General features: G+C 38.9%; 1 protein-coding gene across 6 annotated transcripts in view; it reads right to left on the reverse strand.

Annotated features, from left to right (window-relative positions):
• SLC4A4 (solute carrier family 4 member 4) overlaps nt 1-19,060 on the reverse strand; it is a 348,226-nt gene that overhangs the window by 92,421 nt on the left and 236,745 nt on the right. For all 6 annotated transcript variants that reach the window (XM_043572514.1, XM_043572513.1, XM_043572509.1 and 3 more), the window contains 4 exons: nt 15,337-15,424; nt 12,684-12,838; nt 11,931-12,050; nt 9,200-9,374 (listed from right to left, as the gene is read on the reverse strand). In XM_043572514.1, the coding sequence (XP_043428449.1) occupies nt 9,200-9,374; nt 11,931-12,050; nt 12,684-12,838; nt 15,337-15,424 (538 nt within the window). The remainder of the gene's footprint in view (nt 1-9,199; nt 9,375-11,930; nt 12,051-12,683; nt 12,839-15,336; nt 15,425-19,060) is intronic.

Below are 19,060 nucleotides of genomic sequence, written 5' to 3' on the forward strand. Positions count from 1 at the left end.
TGGAGATACAATAAAATGTTTGTTTTCTTTCCTTCACTACTTCTCATCTCCTTCTTCCCAGCCTGGGTCTATTATTTCTCTTTTCTTCAAAAGAGGGAAAAGATGGGGAGAGAAAGTCGAAAGGAGTGACATAAAAGAAAAGATGATTAGTCCTCAGAGGAAAAGGGGCAAAAAAACCTCTTAAGATCTCCAATATTTCTCAGAGCAAATCCTAAATCAACAGAAGCCTTAGGGGGCCACACTACAGCCATTACTTCTTTTCATTCCTTGTGTTACTAAACACATGGAATCAACTATAATACAACAGAATAGTTTGTTTTACTTTACAGCAGTGAAGTCAAAACCCACATCCAAAACAATGTATGAACACTTTTCTGCTTACATCAGGGTATGATGTTAAACCAAAGATGGTCCCTGTCTGGCAAAACAGCCAAGAAAATCAGCACAAGTCCCATAACAGAAAGATCAAGCATAAAAGAAGTCAGACCATAAGAACAAGAGTCTTTAAAAAAAAAAAAATCAACCATCATTGGTAACACCAGCATTTCAGATCTTCGAACTACCTGTGACAAGGGTCACCAGGGCCATCATGCCTATCGTTGCTAAGGTGAAATAAGCACATTCAAAAGATAACAAAACATTAAAAATTAAAAATGTACACTGTCAATTTTGACTTCACTGCAACTGAGTATCTTCATATAACACTAAAGAATGACCTGCTTGTTTTCTGTCCTTTTTATTAAGGCATTCATTATTTAGAATAATAATCACAACTGTTGGGGGGGGGGGGTTGGATGGCAATAACAGGAGAAAAGTGACACAACTGCCCAAGAAAACAAAAAATTTTCTATGGCTTTGAGAATTTTCAACCAAGTAAAACTTGGAAAGTAAAATATTTTGGTGGTAGTAAATGATAAAGTATTTGCTGACATTGTTGTTATATTTCAAGCTTTTTAAGAAAACTAAAATGTTTCTAACCATAAGAAGAGAAATTTCAGCCTGTGTTGGTTATAATTTATATAAACTGTGTGGACTGTTGAATAATAAAATTAAATTTCTCTAGCTGTGTCTCCAAATCTGAAATTTAGCCAAGGAAAATGATACAGCCTAGTGCCACTTAAACACATCCATTGGAAATAGGCAGTCAAGACCTGAATTATCTGCAGGAGTTTTGATGTCAGGTCCCCAGTTAAAAGCCAAGCCACATGATTAAAAATAAGTGAAGAAATGATGAAAGTCTCTAAATCAAATTTAGGTCACATGACAATTATCTGAGAAGCTTTTTTTTTTTTTTAAGAAAAAATACTGATTCCTTATCTCTACCTTGAACAATTAAATCAATATATCTGAAGATCAAGCCTGGGGACTCGGTATTTTCTCAAAGTTCCCCAGTTGATTTTCATGCAGCTCAAATTTGAGGTGCACCAATTCAAAAAAAACTCCCTTCCTCTCAAAATAAGAACCACCTGCTGACATTTGTTAGGGTTACACAGACCGTCCATCTACACTGGGGAAGAAGACTGGATATCCAACCCTCATTTTTTATTTCACCTGTGTAACTGCAGCCTATAAATCAGTGATTTCTGTCCTGACAGATCACAGCTGCCAAATCCTTATTGCCATCTACTCTGCCTAAAAGCGCTCTGTCGTCATGAACAGGATTTCTGTTTACACTGCCCAGCAGGACTGAAGAAAGAGAAAAAGCTGAAAGATGAATTAGCTCTCTGCTTAAAGAAAAGTGTGATCCAAAACCTTGACCAAAGAGCCACAACTGCAAGTCTGATAGAATGGATGGGCAAGACGGGGAGGCTTTACGATATTTTTTTGTTTGAAGAGTTGTGAATAGGTACCTAGATCATCTGAAGTACCCAAACATCAAATGCCAGTATAACTTTACACAAAATTAATCCCAGATGGATAAAAAATTTAAATGAAAACATAAAAGAACTAAGATATGTGGGTAAATATTTTTCTAATCTTGGAGTGGGGAAACCTCTTTAAGTATATAATGAAAATAAGAAACCATAAAAGATTGAAGATTTTGAATACATAAAAATTACAATCTATATAGCAAAAGAAATCATAAATAAGGTGAAAAGACACAGGATAGATCTAGGAAAAATATATTTGGGATATTTCTGACAAGAAAAGGGTAGATATCCTTATTACACAAAGAGAGTTCTTATGAGTCAATGAGAAAAAAAACAAATACCTAAAAGGAAAATATGCCAAGGACACAAATACAAAGTGTAGACAGCCAATAAAAATGTGGAAGGATATTCGCCCTCACTAAAAGTCAAAGAAATCTGAATTGAGTAAGAATGAGCTATCATTTTTCCACCCACTGAATGGCAAAAATGAAAATATGGTACACCATCCTGTTTTTGCAAGAGTGCATGCATGTGGACAGTCTTGTCCATTATTGGTAGAAGTAAAAGCTGGGATGACCTTTGTGGAGTGTAATTTAAAACAAATATAAAAAAAATATCCTGCAAACATTTGCTAGGAATTTTACTCCAAGGACATAATTACAAAGAATGAAAATGTAGTTAGGCACCACAGTTTGTTTATAATTGAGAAAAGTCGGGAAAACTGAAAGTGTACTAATAGGAGATTTATTAAGTAAATTGTAGGACATGTATCATCATGTGTATAAAAGATGTGGTCATTAAAAATAATGCTCAAGGTCCACATTGAAGTGGAAAAACTCCCACTTAATACTAGCCATGTTATGAAACAGCAGGTATATGATCTCACTTATATAAAACCTTATACATCAATCTATCTGTTTCCACATGCACTGCAAGATGTAGGAAAGATGTTTATGAAAATGCTCATAATGGCTATTTCTGAGTCATGAGTTTAAGGGCGAAATTACCTTTTATGTAGTTGTTCTGTATTGTTTGAGTTTTCTACAGTGCATAATTATATCTTATTAAAAATAAAGCCATTTCAAAATTATTTCAAGACAAACACAAAATAGTTTTAGAAGGTAGCAACATTTGGGACTGCCAGCCTGCCCAAATCACTATCATTTTCTAATCACCAAGAAAACAGGGTTGACAAAGGTCTTCCCATTGAAAAAAACCCAACCAAATATGTTCGGGTAAGTGAAAAATTTGGTTACATTTGACTTAACCTTAATCAAACAGGTTTGATTCAGAACTTGTACATGAAGTGAAGCAAATGATCTAGTTAAGTTGCTTCCTGGGAGAAGGAACAGCCAGCACACTGGAGGCAAGTAAACAATGCAAGCCTCTTACTTTGTCACCAAATGCACATTTAGTTTTGCCAACCACAACAACCCAACTGCTTCATGCCAACAGACTATCTCTACCTAATTTTTTAAACCTGTGATATGTTTCTGGAAGACTATGTCAGGCAGATGAGCATATCACCTTGCATTTCCACTTAGAGAAAGAAATGCATTTTGGTGCCAAAGCACAACATTTAGGTAAGTTGAAATTACTATACAGTCCTTACTACAATGAAGCAATTATCAATTTTCTTTACTCTTGCTGCTATAAACTGCACATGAGAACCTTCATAAAGAAGTGTCTATCTTATGGAGGAATATCATATGTGAATAAGAAACGATATATTTCCAACCTCAGCAGATTGATTAAATATTCTCAGCACAGCAGTATGTTTAAATAAAGCTTCAAATTTGGAGATGCCAGCTATAAATGTTCCTTATTATGAGACAAATTTCCTTAAAATGTGCTCCGTTAGGCTCCATAAATATCACAAAATTCACAGAATTCTAAAAATCTTACTGTATCCTTTTGCTAAAAGGTTTGTGAAAATAAGATTATATTTACTCTGGGGAAAAAATTTTAAATGACTTTCTTCACTCTAGACTATGCTCAGTCATTCACAATTAACAATGTCAATTTGAGTTCAAAGATTTTTCTGTGTCCATAAAGCTAAGAACAACTTTTAAGTGACATAGAGACTTGTCACAGAACATCAGAAAGTGTTCCCTGTACAGGTAACTTGCCCATAGACTAAGCTATCCATAAGTATTTGTTAAATCAATGTTTAACAATTTAATCAGAAGTATCTAAATGAACAGAACAGTGTACCTTCCTGGCAACCAAGAATATAACTACAATGCAATGAGCTGGCACACATGGTCACAGAGTTGGTTCCGGAAAGAACATGCTTCTAGGATGGTGAGGCTGAAAACCTTTTGTTTGTTTCATAGCATGGCAAGGGGACAAGAGCATTATTACAGTGGAACATACTGAGAAGGATAATAAGAGTGCTGCACAATTCCTGGACCTCAGAAACATATGTTCTAGTCCTTTGTTGCTGAACAATATGAACAGAAAAGAGGCACAAGCCCAGGGCTAGATCCAAGATAAATCTGAGGTCAACTCTTAGCAAAGCGGGTTCAGTCACTTGAGAAATCCAAGCTAAATTTTAATTGCCACACTTAAGGAATCCATGAATACCTCCTCTGAAAGCCTTAGAGTACTCTCAGAGCAGCCTGATGGTCCAAACATGTGGCCCAACTTGGAGGATTCATGCAGTCATGGATGTTGCCATTATAAACTGATTGTACTTGGATCCATCATAGCTTCAACTGTTTTATTTTGAACACAGGTCCATGGGAAATGATCCATATGTATGGCTCCTAAGATGTGCTTCTAATGATGTGGGGGATAGATGTATACACACAGGTGTGTATGTGGGATTAAATATACATATATTTTATTATGATTAATATTAATTACAATTTATATATTTTTTTAGCTCTGAAATAAATGCTTAACTGTAAATTTTTGTCTTCAAGCAGGCAAGACCTCCTGCACGGAAGCTGGCAGAAGAGTTGCTTAAACAGGGGCGCCTGGGTGGCGCAGTCGGTTAAGCGTCCGACTTCAGCCAGGTCACGATCTCGCGGTCCGTGAGTTCGAGCCCCGCGTCAGGCTCTGGGCTGATGGCTCAGAGCCTGGAGCCTGTTTCCGATTCTGTGTCTCCCTCTCTCTCTGCCCCTCCCCCGTTCATGCTCTGTCTCTCTCTGTCCCAAAAAATAAATAAACGTTGAAAAAAAAGAGTTGCTTAAACAACAACAGTTCAGTGACTCATCTGTGTTTTCACAACACGTTTGTACCAGCACCCATGTCTATTTGTAGCCTGACAATAAAGACCCTATATGAACCATCTCTGAGCTGTCTGCCTTAAAAGCAAGGACACTATTCTCAGTTGACTCACTTGAGCTACTTGTGCTTTTGAGAATAACCCGTTGCCACATTTATGAAGGCATGTGATATAACTGAAGATTACTTCAGGCTGTGCCAATGTCCTGCTTAGTTCTGATCTAGTGTTTAGAAGGTCAAATAGACCCAGAGGGCTTTACCCCCCTCAATAATCCCCTATATACCACTACTGGTATCTCTTGGGGACATAGAAAAAGAATGCCTTATCAACACCCTAGACTGTAAATACCATCAGAATGGGGATTATTATCTATTTTGGCTACTTATCTGTATCCCCAGCACTTAAAATAGTGTCTGCCACACAGTAAACACCCATAAATACTTGCAAAGGAATAAATAAACCTCTGCCATGGGCCTGGGAAGTGATCTGGGACTTAGCACCAAATCCACAAAATATTTTGTTGTCCTGATGCCAAGTCAAGATTTCTACTTCAGAGCATCAAAACTTCTGTATGTTCAAGTACAGGTCCTTTCAGTATTGAGATACTTTTCAACATATTAAATCACCTTACTCCCTCGTCCTTAAAATAGATAAAACCAACAGAAATATCAACCTAAGTCATCTATCATCATAAGAAAACCTAGTACAATGACTACAGGTAAAATGTTTCCTATTAAAATACTAGGATATGTAAAATTACTATAAAACTGTAAATACTATAATTAATATAAAACTATTGAGTTGTGTGTGTATGTGTGTGTGTGTGTGTGTGCACACTAGTCAGACAGGTGGTTTTATAGCTATAAATCCAGTACTTAGATCTATGCATCCATTCACTATATAGCATTAGTTCGCCCAAAAGAAATAGAAAATAGACTATTCAGTTCAACAAATATATATTAACAATCATTCATTTTCTATTCTTTTTCAGTGTTTCTGCCACCCACTCTGACTTCTACGAGTACAAAATTGCAGTTCTTTGCCAATACATTTCTTCAAGGAAAGAGATTTCAGAAGGGACAGAAAAATATACCCTTTAATATTTCCAAAGACTTTTAAAACATCGAGTTCACAGCTTCAATGACATTATCAATAAGAGATTACAAAATCTGTAATAAGCAGAATATGTCTAGCAAATGTCCTCCTAAGTTTGAATTTTGTACTTTGAATTAAGTCAACTCCTAGGAGTGACGTCCAGCAAATGGTCATTTTTGTGGACAACCTAACATCCCGATGTGCTGAAAGCCTTTCTGTTTCTCCTAAAGTCTGCAGGATCCTGAACACTGCTTACTCCACCATGAAGGCCTTTCCCATGACAATGATCACAGAACAAATACCCATGATAAGTACACGTGTCACACAACAGAATCCTTTACTTTCCCCAAAACTTGCACATATGGAAATTAACGCACCTATTGTTGAGGGATCAGCAATAGACCTCAACAGACTTCTTCCTCATCTCAGATGTTGCGTTTTACAGCTAAGTCTTGGGGTGCCTACGTGGCTCAGTCGGTTAAGCATCCAACTTCAGCTCAGGTCATGATCTCATGGCTTGTGAGTTCAAGCCCTTCGTTGGGCTCTCTGCTGGCAGCTCATAGCCTGGAGCCTGATTCAGATTCTGTGTCTCCCTCTCTCTCTCTGCCCCTTCCCTGCTCACACTCTTTTTCTGTCTTTCAGAAATGAATAAATGTAAAACAAATTTTTTTTTAATTTAAAGCTAAGTCTTATGAGGTTGAAAAGGGGTTCAATTCAGTTTAAAAAGGCAATAAACTAACACATAGGACGTGTTGTAATTTCTCCACTTCAAGGAAAAGAATCCATGGAAAACTATGTGTTAAAAAATGATCTGCACAAGAAAGTCTCTGTATATTCTGAACAACAGAAGGAGGTTTTCTTGCCACTGTCCCCAAATCACAGCTTTATTTTCCTAACGTGACTGCCTGTATTATGTTCTTTGTGCTGGCCTCACGGTGCTTCCTCAGTGCTTTCTTTTCCACTGGTTTTGTTGAATGATCTGATTTAGTTATCACTATGCTCTCATCTGGACGAAAAATAACTGCCCTATTTGGATACAGATCAGATTTATAAAAATCCTGTTATTGACATCACTGTTGCAGTTTATTTCGTTCATTCCTACCTTATGAACGAGGAAAAGAGGGAAGAACACCCTATTCACATACTTCATCTCTGTGTCCTACCACTCTTGGTTTCTCTTCCCCACATGGCAGGTCTCTCGCTGGGAACATATACTTGTGTGCTTTCTGGCCAGCACAATGTTAGTTTTTAAAAGTTAATTCGTTGCAAATATTTAAGAATCACTAGATTTCACATAAGAATTTGAGTTTTCGGCCTCTTTCTGAAAATCAGAAAATGAAGTAATACAGAGAGCATATTCATATAGGAATAAGCGAAGCTGAGCGGTGCCTGCCCCCTTCTGATTAGGGCATGAGCTCTTAAAGGTCATCATGGTCCCCGTCTGTAAGAAAGCCAAGCTAGCCAAGTGGAAAAGTCATGTTCAGAGTCCTCAGTCCCCAAATGTTCCAGACATCCCAATCTAGGCAGGAGACATGTGAATAAAGAAGCCTTCAGGGGCACCTGGGTGGCCCAGTCAGTTGAGCATCTGACTTCAGCTCAGGTCATAATCTTGCGGTTTGTGAGTTTGAGCCCCGCATCAGGCTCTGTGCTGAAGCTACTGTCAGCACAGAGCCTGCTTCGCATCCTCTGTCCCTCTCTCTCTGCCTTCCCTCTCCACTGTCTCTTTCAAAAATATAAATAAACATTTAAGAAGCCTTCAGGGGACTCCAACCTCAGCTGTTACCTCGCTACAAACATGTGAGGCCCAAAGAGAGAACCACTCCAGATAAGCCCGTCAACCACCAAAACCATGAAAGGGAAGAATGAAATGGTTGTTTCAAGCCTCTAAGTTTTGGATTAATATGCTATGCAATAATAGATAAGGGCTAAAAGATAAAAGTGCTCTTAACAGACTACATACAATTATTTGAAGCAATTTCTCCCTTTTTACTTGGGTCAACATAGATGTCATATATCATCTCCATTTCATTTTTGTGTTTAGGCAGAATCTAAAGCATGAATGTGCACAGAGAAGAAAACAAAAGTGGAAGAAAGCAATCTTTTGAAACAGCTGGGTTTGTTTTTTGTTTTGTTTTTTTTTTTAAGAAGGTGGCTGGCAGCACTTATGAATGTCACATAGGTTAATCAGTAATAAGCACTAAAGTAGAAGGGACAGAGTTTGAAAAGGGAATGAATCTAGTTCTTTTCCTAAGAATACTGGCTTCACTCACTACTCTGTATTCAGCATCTAGCGCAATGCTTATTTTTTCTTAGCTTTGTACATATTTTTCTGAATGATAGAGGGCATCCAAAATATCTTTCGTACCACTAAAACGTCAGCTGTTACTGATACAAAAGGATGGCAAACGGCACCTGCAGAGTAACAGACTATGGTTTGTACAAAATAAGTCAAGCCAGGGTCTTTACAGCTTAATGATCAGGCAGGTTCAAGAACAGGAGAAACAACTCTTTACTTGTATTCCCTTAAAGCTGAATCCTACTGATAGACATGCAAATCCAACCTCAAGCAAATCCCTCAATTTTTTGATGACTGTTTGCTCTTGTGTAAAATGAAGGTAATCATGCATTCCCAGAAAAAGTGTTATCATCAAGCTTAACAGAATATGGCCCATACATTCAAGGTAGTAGAAGATCTAAACCCCGTGCCCTGCACAAAATTAAAGCAGCTGATATGCTTTTGCCCAAATGGAATTGTATATCCTCATTTCCTTCCCTTCTTTTCCCCACTTGTGACTCAAGCCAGATTTCATCGAGCTATTTTTGTAATTACTAAAATGCTGGAAATATAGCAGCAGGCCAGAAGCAAAGTAAAATGCAGCATCCAGCAAAAGAAAGAAAATCACGCTGAGTAACTGAAAGGCCATCTGCTTCTAGCTGAGCTGTAGGGGTGAGGAAGGCAATCTGGGCTGTACTATTTGTGTCTCCCCCAAACCAGACCCACCTGCATGTTGTCAGTGGCATCCCCAAGCAGTCCTCCAAAAGTGATAGCATTAGTTACAGTTGCCAGATAAATGAAGAGAATTGCTGAAAGAGCCTGAATATTTAAAGCATCATAAAAATCACTGGCAAAAAATGGTGCTTTCCTCTTTATGTCCTTAATGAGTCCACCACAGAACCTGGGTAGGGAGAAAGCAAACATGTGACAAGGTAAAATAAATTTGTCATCAAATTAACCAAGGGTAACTCATTCAACCACAAAGAATTTGCAGTCAAAGTTTTTGAATCAACAAGCTCTATTTAACCACTTAAGGGAAAATGGGAAAACTGTAGAAGAATAAATTTTCTTCTATCTGTCTCTGTTTTGGTCCCTAAATTAGGTGTTGCATTCCCTAAAGAACAGTTGGCTTTTAGATGAGAGTGAATGGCGTAGATGGATTAAAATTTCTCACTCATTGTAGAAAAACATCACACCCATGAGCAGAGCATAGAAGTCCTTTAATAATCTTGCGTTGTTTCCTTTCCAGCCCCATTCATCATTCCACAAGTGTTTACTGCGCACCTGTGATATGCCCAGCACTTCTGCAGGTGCTGGAGACACAACAGTGAACAATACAGGCAAAGACGCCTGCCCTCGGGGATTTTCCTTCCGATATGGGGGACAGACAATGTAAGCAAAATGGATGGTGCTAAACATCAAGGGAAAAAATTAAGTGGGGAAGAAGGTTATGAAATGCTAGAGAAGCAATGGCTGAACTACTAGAGTGGCCAGAACAGGCCTCCCGAACCGGTGACTTTGGGATAAGGTCCCGAAGGCACGAAGGAGGAAAGCCACGCAGGTATACGGTGGAAAAGCACTGTAAGCGTAGCCCCATTACGCACATTCGCAGGTCAGCTGCCTTAGTTATGCATCTGTCAAACTACCCTCCCAACCAAACCTCACGTCTCAGCCTTCCCCACGCACACCCTTCCTTCTCCCTGTGGGGCCCTCCCTCAGAGAGTTCAGATTTCCACCATGGGGATATCACACTTTATCGGGACTGTCTGTCTGTGTGTGGGCTTGCTGGCCCTCGCTGCATCCTGTGCCCCACTTCAGTTTTCGTGGTCTGCGTAGGGCTGTGCGTGGTGCTGGGCAGGCTGCAGACAGTACATTGGGGAAAAAGTGAGCTATCCAAGAATTGAATTCCAGTCTGATTAAGTAAAAGAGCTGAATTCCAGAACTCATATCTACAGAGAAGGAAAAGAATATTCCTAATAAAAGTACTTTGTAAAGAACTGTTCAGAAAAAATAGGGGGAGAGGAGGTTTTATGTTCTCTATTCTTTCAGAAAAAACGGGGAGGGAAAAAAATGTCCCCTTAATTTCAGGGAGAAACCCAAGTGGTCATCAGAAGAATGAAATCATTTTATTCAGATTCAATTACATCTTAAAAAGACATACTTTCGTGCTTTCAAAAAAACCTTTAATGTTCTTAAAAGGTCCTATCTTCGGGTTCCTGGGTGGCTTAAGTGTTCGACTTTGGCTCAGGTCATGATCTCACAATTTGTGAGTTCAAGCCCCATATCGGGCTCTGTGCTGTCAGCGCAGAGCCTGCTTGTGGTCCTCTGTCCTCCTCCCCACTGTCTCTCTGCCCTTCCCCCTGCTCGCATACTCTCTCTTCTCTCTCTCTCTCTCAAAAAAATAAACATTAAAAAAAAAAGTCCTATCTTCATAAAATCAGTATCCTACTTAAAATTTTATTTAATACAAAACAAAATGGAGAACCTAATAGTGGAAAGAAAAGGAGGAATTATCATAAAAAGAGATTTACAAAAGCAGTCTGGGAATCCTGAATCCCCAACGGCAGGCTAAGGAGACCATGACCTGTGAGTTCCTCATTTCTGTACCATGTTGCCCACTTATGAATAAATGTACAGAGAAGGGAGGGACGCACAAAAGCCAAATGGGGAAGACAACACATGACTCCACCTTCCTGCCACGGGTTCACACCCACCTGAAGACCCCGCTGGCTTTCTCTCCAACACCTCCTCCCTCACTTCATGGCCTGGATGCCAACCCAGCACACACCAGGCCCTCTGCTGTCCCCTCCCCCCACCTCACTTCTGCTGGTCTATCTCTAGCTCCTGCAGGACTTTTCTCATGGGCTTTCCTGCGGGACTTTTCTGTAAGGCCTTCTCTGAGTTCACTCTTTATATTGGAATGTCTTTCCCCTATCACAAAACCCCCTATTTCTGTTTTCGTTTTCCCCCATTAAACCATCACCACATTTCTTAATTTTCTCATTGCTTGTCTCCCACTACTACAAAGGAAAACCCAAAAGGACAAAGGGTTTTTGTTTAATTCACTGTTGCATCCCCAGTGCCTGTGATTAATCAATGTAAGTATCTGTTGGCTGCACAAGTATACAAATCAGTGAGTAAAATGCTGATAGGGAGATGAAGGGAAATTAAGATCTAAAGAGATCCTCATCTGGGTGCCTGGGTGGCTCAGTTGGTTGAGCAGCTGACTCTTGATTTCCGCTCAGGTCGTGATCTCGTGGTCATGAGACCCAGCCCCACGTAGAGCTCTGTGATGACAGTGCAGAGCCTGTTTGGGATTCTCTCTCTCCCTCCCTCTCTGCCCCTCCCCTGCTCGTGTGCACAGGCAAGCATGTCCTCTCTCTCTCTCAAAATAAATATTTAAAATAATAAAATAAGGAGATTCTCATCGTGAATGGCCAAATAATCCATCAGTTACCGTCCAGTTCGCTGCAATTCTTCACAATCCGCATGTCCTCCTCCTCCTCCTCCGTGGCCTCCGTCGTGAGGTGTGTCTCCATTCATCTGAACATTCTCTCCACCTGAGTACATATTCTTTCTAAGCAAGACAACAGAGCCCAAGAGAATATCAGTTTCTTTTACTCATCTGCTTCTTAGCTGTGCCATGCACAAGACTAACGAAGAGATGGACTGAAAACCCTTTGGAGGAAAGATCATTTCCTCCCACCACCCTAACGGACAACTCTTAAAGTGTTGTATTTAGAGGGAGGACAAATGACTGATGAATCAAAAGCTAAATAAGTTGCATACTGTATAAGACAGAAACCGTTTCACCAGGAAAACAATAGATTTCCAGAAAACGGCTTCTCCAAATGGTCTCACCCGGTTTTTTAACCTCTTAAATCTATAGGGACTCGTTTTGAGTAAACCAGCCTTCTACATGTACAGGAAGTCCCCAACACATCCTCCAAAAATCTCTATGATGTATTCCAATATCATAATCTGAGGTCTCTAATTTGCAATCACTGAAGAAGATAACAAGATATAACACTCATTTTACAGCATCGACGAAATGTCAAACCAAAGTACATATGTAATTCATTTGAGATAATACATCAAGTTAAATGTGAACCTAAAAACACAATATTAGGACAGTCACCTGACCCCATTTCCTTCTGTGAGCACAACCTCCTTCTCAAGGATGAAAACTCCCAATTGCCCCATAATTTACCTTTTGTCAGATGATGGAAGGCTCTTAGGAGGCTCTATCCTGATTGCTGGGTCCCATTCCCCAGGTGGAAGAACAATGACTTCATCGAGGAACTCGTCGATACCAGCAATCAGGTCCTGCCTGTCTTTAGCTTTATAAGCAATGTCATGGAACACCTAAAGAATAATAAGAGATGTGCTGATCCAACAAGAGAACTCTCTACATACCTCACAGCATGTTGAGCCTCAGAAAGGCAATCTATAATCCACTTTAACATTTATTTCATATATGTTTAATATAATCATATTCTCATATTTCCTATCAGCTTGTCCCAAAGTATTTTGGGATTCTGATTTTGAACCCAGAGAATATAAGTGGAGGCATGAGAAAACAGCTGTGTTTCTTTTATATGTCTTTTTAATCAATACTGTAAAACAACCCTGTCTTTCATCTCCCACTGGCATGTACCATTGCTGATACAGTTGCTGTGGAAGCCAGATGCAAATGGTTTGGAGAAATATACAAAAGAATCATTCTCTGAAATAAAAATGACTGGGACAAACCATTGCTGGTAATTCAAAAAGGAAAAGTTCAAGCTGAGGATTAAGATCGGGTTAAGTCCCAAACATTGCAGCTCTCGAACACAAATAATGTTAGCTATTAAAAAAAGAAAAATCTAAGTTATGCTGGTAACACATAAAGCAAAGGGCTTTAAGCAGGTGATCATCTGTCTACCCTTTTAGCAAGGCAATAACTAAACCAGCCAAGGCAGCAAATGCTTCATGTCTTTTATACAGATATCCAAGAAGGAGCTCCAGAATTTACATAATCCTCTTTGCCAATCATTCCGTTCTTCTAACCTAGGTGACCATCTGAAAGTCCTTTATGCATAAGCCTTTCATACCTCATCAGTCAAATTCTTTAGTCTCCAGGACAGAAGATGGCTCCTGTTCAACATCCTTACCTGTTCTTAAAGATTGCTAGTAAATCTCTTCTCCTCAACAAGAATTTTTAAAAGCTATGAAACAAATTACATGTAATGGTCTGGGGGAGTGTGAGGTTGAGATTAGGGCATTACAAATGCCAGCATCTCATCTGTGGTGCTCTAGCCGCTAGAGAGGGTCACTTTTCCAGCCTCCCCTGCAGATAAGAATTGACAGTTTTGACCAATGAGATGAAAGAAAGAAGCTGTCTGAGAAACCTTTAGAATACCTGTTAGACTGATACGGCTAACATTCCCACCCTCCGTCTCCCAACACTCCCCGCTCCACGCCCCTTCTGTATTCAACCTCCCCCTCCTCAAACTTGAATACAGAAGAGATGGCTGGAGCTGACTGCAGCGGCCCTCTCAAGCTCACAAAGCCAGAACCTTGGCTCTTGATTGATCATGAAACAGTTAAGTTAAACCGACTCTAGCAACTGCCTACCTCCAAATAAGCCCCAAATAATTTAAGCCACTATAAATCAGATTTTTCTGTCATTTAGAGCCTAAGGCAGTTCTAATTACTGCATTTTAGGAGGAAGGATTCTTTTTTAAAGAAAATGTAAACACATGAAAATAAATAAAAGAGCCTCCTGAGATGCTTAGTTGCCTCAAGGGGGAAAAGCCAGCATAGCTATACATCAAAAATGCTCTCAGTCCCACATTAAGTAACCATCTGAGTAATCACCAAATAAAGCTTCCATAACTAAATGCCCTATTCTTCACTTAACACATGGAGAAGCTAACAAATTAAGTAATAAAGCAAAAGTGAAACATTTGGGAAAATAGTAAGCTAGAAAGACACAGAAGGAAAATCAGTGATCCCATATCCTAATTGTAGTTCTCCTACTATGAGACTAGTTTAGGGTTTCATCATATCTAAAATGTGTGAACAACATTCAAGCTGTTATGAGAGTAAGGTTATAATTCCAAAGCACTAGAAACTCTGCAGTAACAGTTGCTAATGCATTTTAGTAAGTGTGTAATTCCTTCCCACAAGATAAGAAGACCATAAAAACAGGTACTTTCTGATACCTAAGGAAAAAATGCATGATCCATTTTATTATGCATTACTTTATAGAACCCATTATTTCTGAAACAATATGGTATAAGGACACTTGAACTCCCAGGATGAATATATTAAACATTTTAAGAGGTAAAGTTTAAGTTAGTACAGTGATTTGAACTTTTTAAAGAATATTTAACATATATCTCTTTTAAGAATTGCAAATGCTGGGGCGCCTGGGTGGCGCAGTCGGTTAAGCGTCCGACTTCAGCCAGGTCACGATCTCGCGGTCCGTGAGTTCGAGCCCCGCATCAGGCTCTGGGCTGATGGCTCAGAGCCTGGAGCCTGTTTCCGATTCTGTGTCTCCCTCTCTCTCTGCCCCTCCCCCGTTCATGCTCTGTCTCTCTCTGTCCCAAAAATAAATAAACGTTGAAAAAAAAATTTTTTTTAAAAAAGAATTGCAAATGCTTAGAAAAAGAAAGGAAATTATGTTTTATTCCAACATAAAATTTATTTTTTGAAAACTGTGTCGAGACCAGCGCATCTGCCATGAATGACTGTACCTTATGCCATAAAGAGGACTGGTGACCACATACTCTGACTTGAGTAAATTGTGACAGCCAATTCATAGCATGAAAACTATACAAGCGGGACATTCACAAATCACCATGTTCCAGATCCCCTACCTCGTCAGACATCAGGGTGGCAATGGCTCTGCCGATCTCATGGTAGGACTTGGCTTTCCCCTTAGGACCTAAGAGAATGAACAAGAACCTAATGGAAGAGGAAAGAAGCAAAGGCTATAAAACACATTTCATCAAAGTCAATGTACATAACACTGAGACACGTTTATCCTATTCGTAAAAAGCTGAGATCTAGAATTCATCTTTAAGACAAAGGTAATATTCATGGTAATATGAAAGATACTCTTTCACACTATCATGAAATACAAATTGTTGTTTCTTTGGAGGCAAAGAAGAATTTAACATGGAAACCCTGAGAAGTTTATTTACTGAATAGGAAAACTTCACTTTAGGAGTCATTCAATCTTTCTTTCCTAAACTTTCTTCTATCTCCATTTCTACTGACTTTGAGAATCTGTGGAGAAAACCCATTAAGCACAATAACTAGAAAGACTTAGTACATCTTCAGATTTCTCTGACTTTTCCTTACTCAATATGAACAGTGACAAATGATCCTCTCCATACTTTTAAGAAATATTTCTGCTCAGAAGTGACTGGAAGTCAGCAAAACCAAGTCCTCTAGAAGTAAGCCACATGCTGACAGCCAAAGTAAAGAAAGAAAACTATGAGAGAAATTCGAAATAAAGCATCTTTCATGGACAGTTAAAATTCTTTTGTGAGTGTCCTCATTTTCCTTCCCAAACTTGTTTTCTTGATAATGTACACGCACTGCTCCACAGTAAGTAGGTCCTGGAATTTGCAGTAATGAGCTTATCCCCACTTAGGTTCATGTCTCAACTAGGGAGGAAGAAACCCAGTAAGTAAGTGAATAAGAAAAAATATATAAAAGGCAACACTGGATACATCTCCGCCTTGCTTATAATCGTGTCTTACCTAACATGGAGACAATAAGGGCAATAAAAATAATCACATCACATGTGCTCAGCTTTTTAAAGTTTGAAAAACATTTCATATTCATCACCTCATTTAAACGCCACATACCCTTTTGCAATAAGGAGAGGTATCCTATTCCCGCTTAATGGTGAGGATACTGAGGCTCAAGGAGGTCAGTGGATGAGCCAAAGACGTGCCTAGTAAATGAGAGACAGTAGATAGGCCTTCTCACCTCCTGTTATTTTCAACACACAATGTGCCTAACATTACCTGCCCAACCTATACATGGGGTTACAATTCAATAGAGAAAAGCTAACCCACAATGACTCTCACGGCTCGTCCTGGGGAAAGATGTTGTGGATACTTAGCTGGGGACAAGAAATCTTAGGTAAAAATTTATGGGACCAGGGATGGGATGGTATTTGCTTAATACAATTTTATTTTATACTTATTTATCTATATACCTCACTTTAAATAAAAATGGGCCGACAGCAAGTACTCTTCAAAGTGTTAGGGTCTGTCCCAAAAAGCCCTTGAATAAATTTTTTTTTCATTATAAAATTCAGTCCAAATGGGAAAGGAAAAAAAAAAACAAAACAAAACAGAAATCAAGAATGTAAGAAGGTATCTGAAAGTTTGAACACTCAGACTTCATATCAAAATAGCTATAAAACCATTCAATACTTATTTGCTTAGAAACCAGTTCTGGCATGAGGCGGCACACTCGCTTTCAAGTATTATCACGGTAGATGAAAAAGCAAAAGCAATCAGCAGGCATGAAAGTCTGTTCAAGTATGAAGGAAGTGATTATTAAAATTGGATTTAGTTATTCTAATATTGAAGTTCAGTTGATACTAGAACTTCTCTTCCTTTGAAGTTGGACCTAAATTATACACCCCTACATACAGTATTATAAAATGCTTCTTAATGACAGTAAAATGTACTATACTAAAGGGAATGATCACTGACTTGAGTGCAACATATGCAAAAAATATTTAACCACCTAAGCAAAACAGAAATCCCATTTAGGAACACCTACAATACTGGTCACATTGCCCAGTCCTATTAGCCAAGTCTAGCAATGGCCAGCTGTCAGGCAAGACAATAAGAACATAGTTTTGGGCAAAGGGGGAGAATGCAGTGCGGAAAGAGAAAATATCGAATACCTGGATCCTTTACTTATTCACACATTTTTAAATAATGGTTTCCTTTACTTGCCATTTTTTGTTATTTTAATGTGTCTAAATATTAGTTTTTCAGTAAGACATAATACCTAAGATCTTTCTGGACCCACTCTGCACCTCTTCCTACCTTGCTGTAGCATCTCCATCATGATTATAATTTACAAACACACATTATGGAAATACACACTTACCAACTGACACATGAACTATCAGGCTGACTATATGGCAACAAAGACAAAACACTATCTTGCTAGAAAGCGGGACAAATACTCTCATTTATTAGTAGTCCTCAAATATAAACTTTGGCAGATGAGATGGGTAACCATCCCAAGAGCCGAAAGTAATGGAGCCTCTAACTCAAGCCCTCTGGGATGAGGGAATATATTTTCTGTAAATATTTCCTCTAGTCTTTGTTAAATAATACCGAATAATGAATGGAAGTAGCAGCCCAATAGTGACTATAACATGCATCAGAGCAATAAACCCAATATATGAGAATTATATTGTTTCACTAACTTAGATATAAAGGTATGATTTCTCTTTCTGTGGTAATATATTTTTTATTAAAAAATGCATATAGGGGCGCCTGGGTGGCGCAGTCGGTTAAGCATCCGACTTCAGCCAGGTCATGATCTCGCGGTCCGGGAGTTCGAGCCCCGCGTCAGGCTCTGGGCTGATGGCTCAGAGCCTGGAGCCTGTTTCCGATTCTGTGTCTCCCTCTCTCTCTGCCCCTCCCCCGTTCATGCTCTGTCTCTCTCTGTCCCAAAAATAAATTAACGTTGAAAAAAAAATTTAAAAAAAAATGCATATATATTACATATAATATACAAATATTTATTAACACATATATATTGATTTGTTCTTTAGTGGAAAATCATTAAGTGCCCAATAGAAATAAAATGTTACATATCAGCTAAACTTTCCCATTACTCCAGTCAGGAACCATTCAGTAAATTCAACCTCTCAAAATGATACAGAGAAGAAATCTGGCCATCTACAAGTAGCAGGAAACATCACCTCAGGTCAAGAATTTCATCTGTAGGGACGGAAACCCTGAAGAAGCCCCTGATTTTGGACTGCATTACTGAAAAGGAGATGAGAAAACTAGGATTGCAGAAGAACTCATCAAGTTGAAGTTCCCTCTGCCTGAAACATGTTCTTTCCCCTTGAACCCCTTGAAGAAGCAAAAGCTGTTATAACTTTTATGACAGAAGTACATCTTGCCAAACTCAGCTTTTATAATGTACTGAAAACTCCTTTCATGACCCAAGCTGTTTTTTGTCAATGGACAGATGTTATTTTTAACCAGAAGCTTTTTTTCCCTATTAACAAATTAGAGTAAACACCACATTTGTGTGGCTCGAAGGGCACAGCCCATGTTGACAGCTGGGGAAAAGAAATTAATTTATGCTACTGAGTTCTTTTTATTCACTCATAACTAGAAATAAAGTCATAGTTAGAATCTACTAGTGCTAGCTGTCTCAAGAATCTTCATGAGGCCCTTCTACTCTTGTGAGCTTTTTCACATACCTAATTATGCCTGGGGAGGACGCCTCTAGCATTCTCCATAACAAAAATAAGTACCAGATGATCTCTGTCCGGAACCAATGGACTGTACTCATATTCACAAAATAATTATAGGCAGAAAC

This window comes from Prionailurus bengalensis, chromosome B1, assembly GCF_016509475.1.
Source record: "Prionailurus bengalensis isolate Pbe53 chromosome B1, Fcat_Pben_1.1_paternal_pri, whole genome shotgun sequence".
NCBI classification, from domain to species: Eukaryota; Metazoa; Chordata; class Mammalia; order Carnivora; family Felidae; genus Prionailurus; species Prionailurus bengalensis.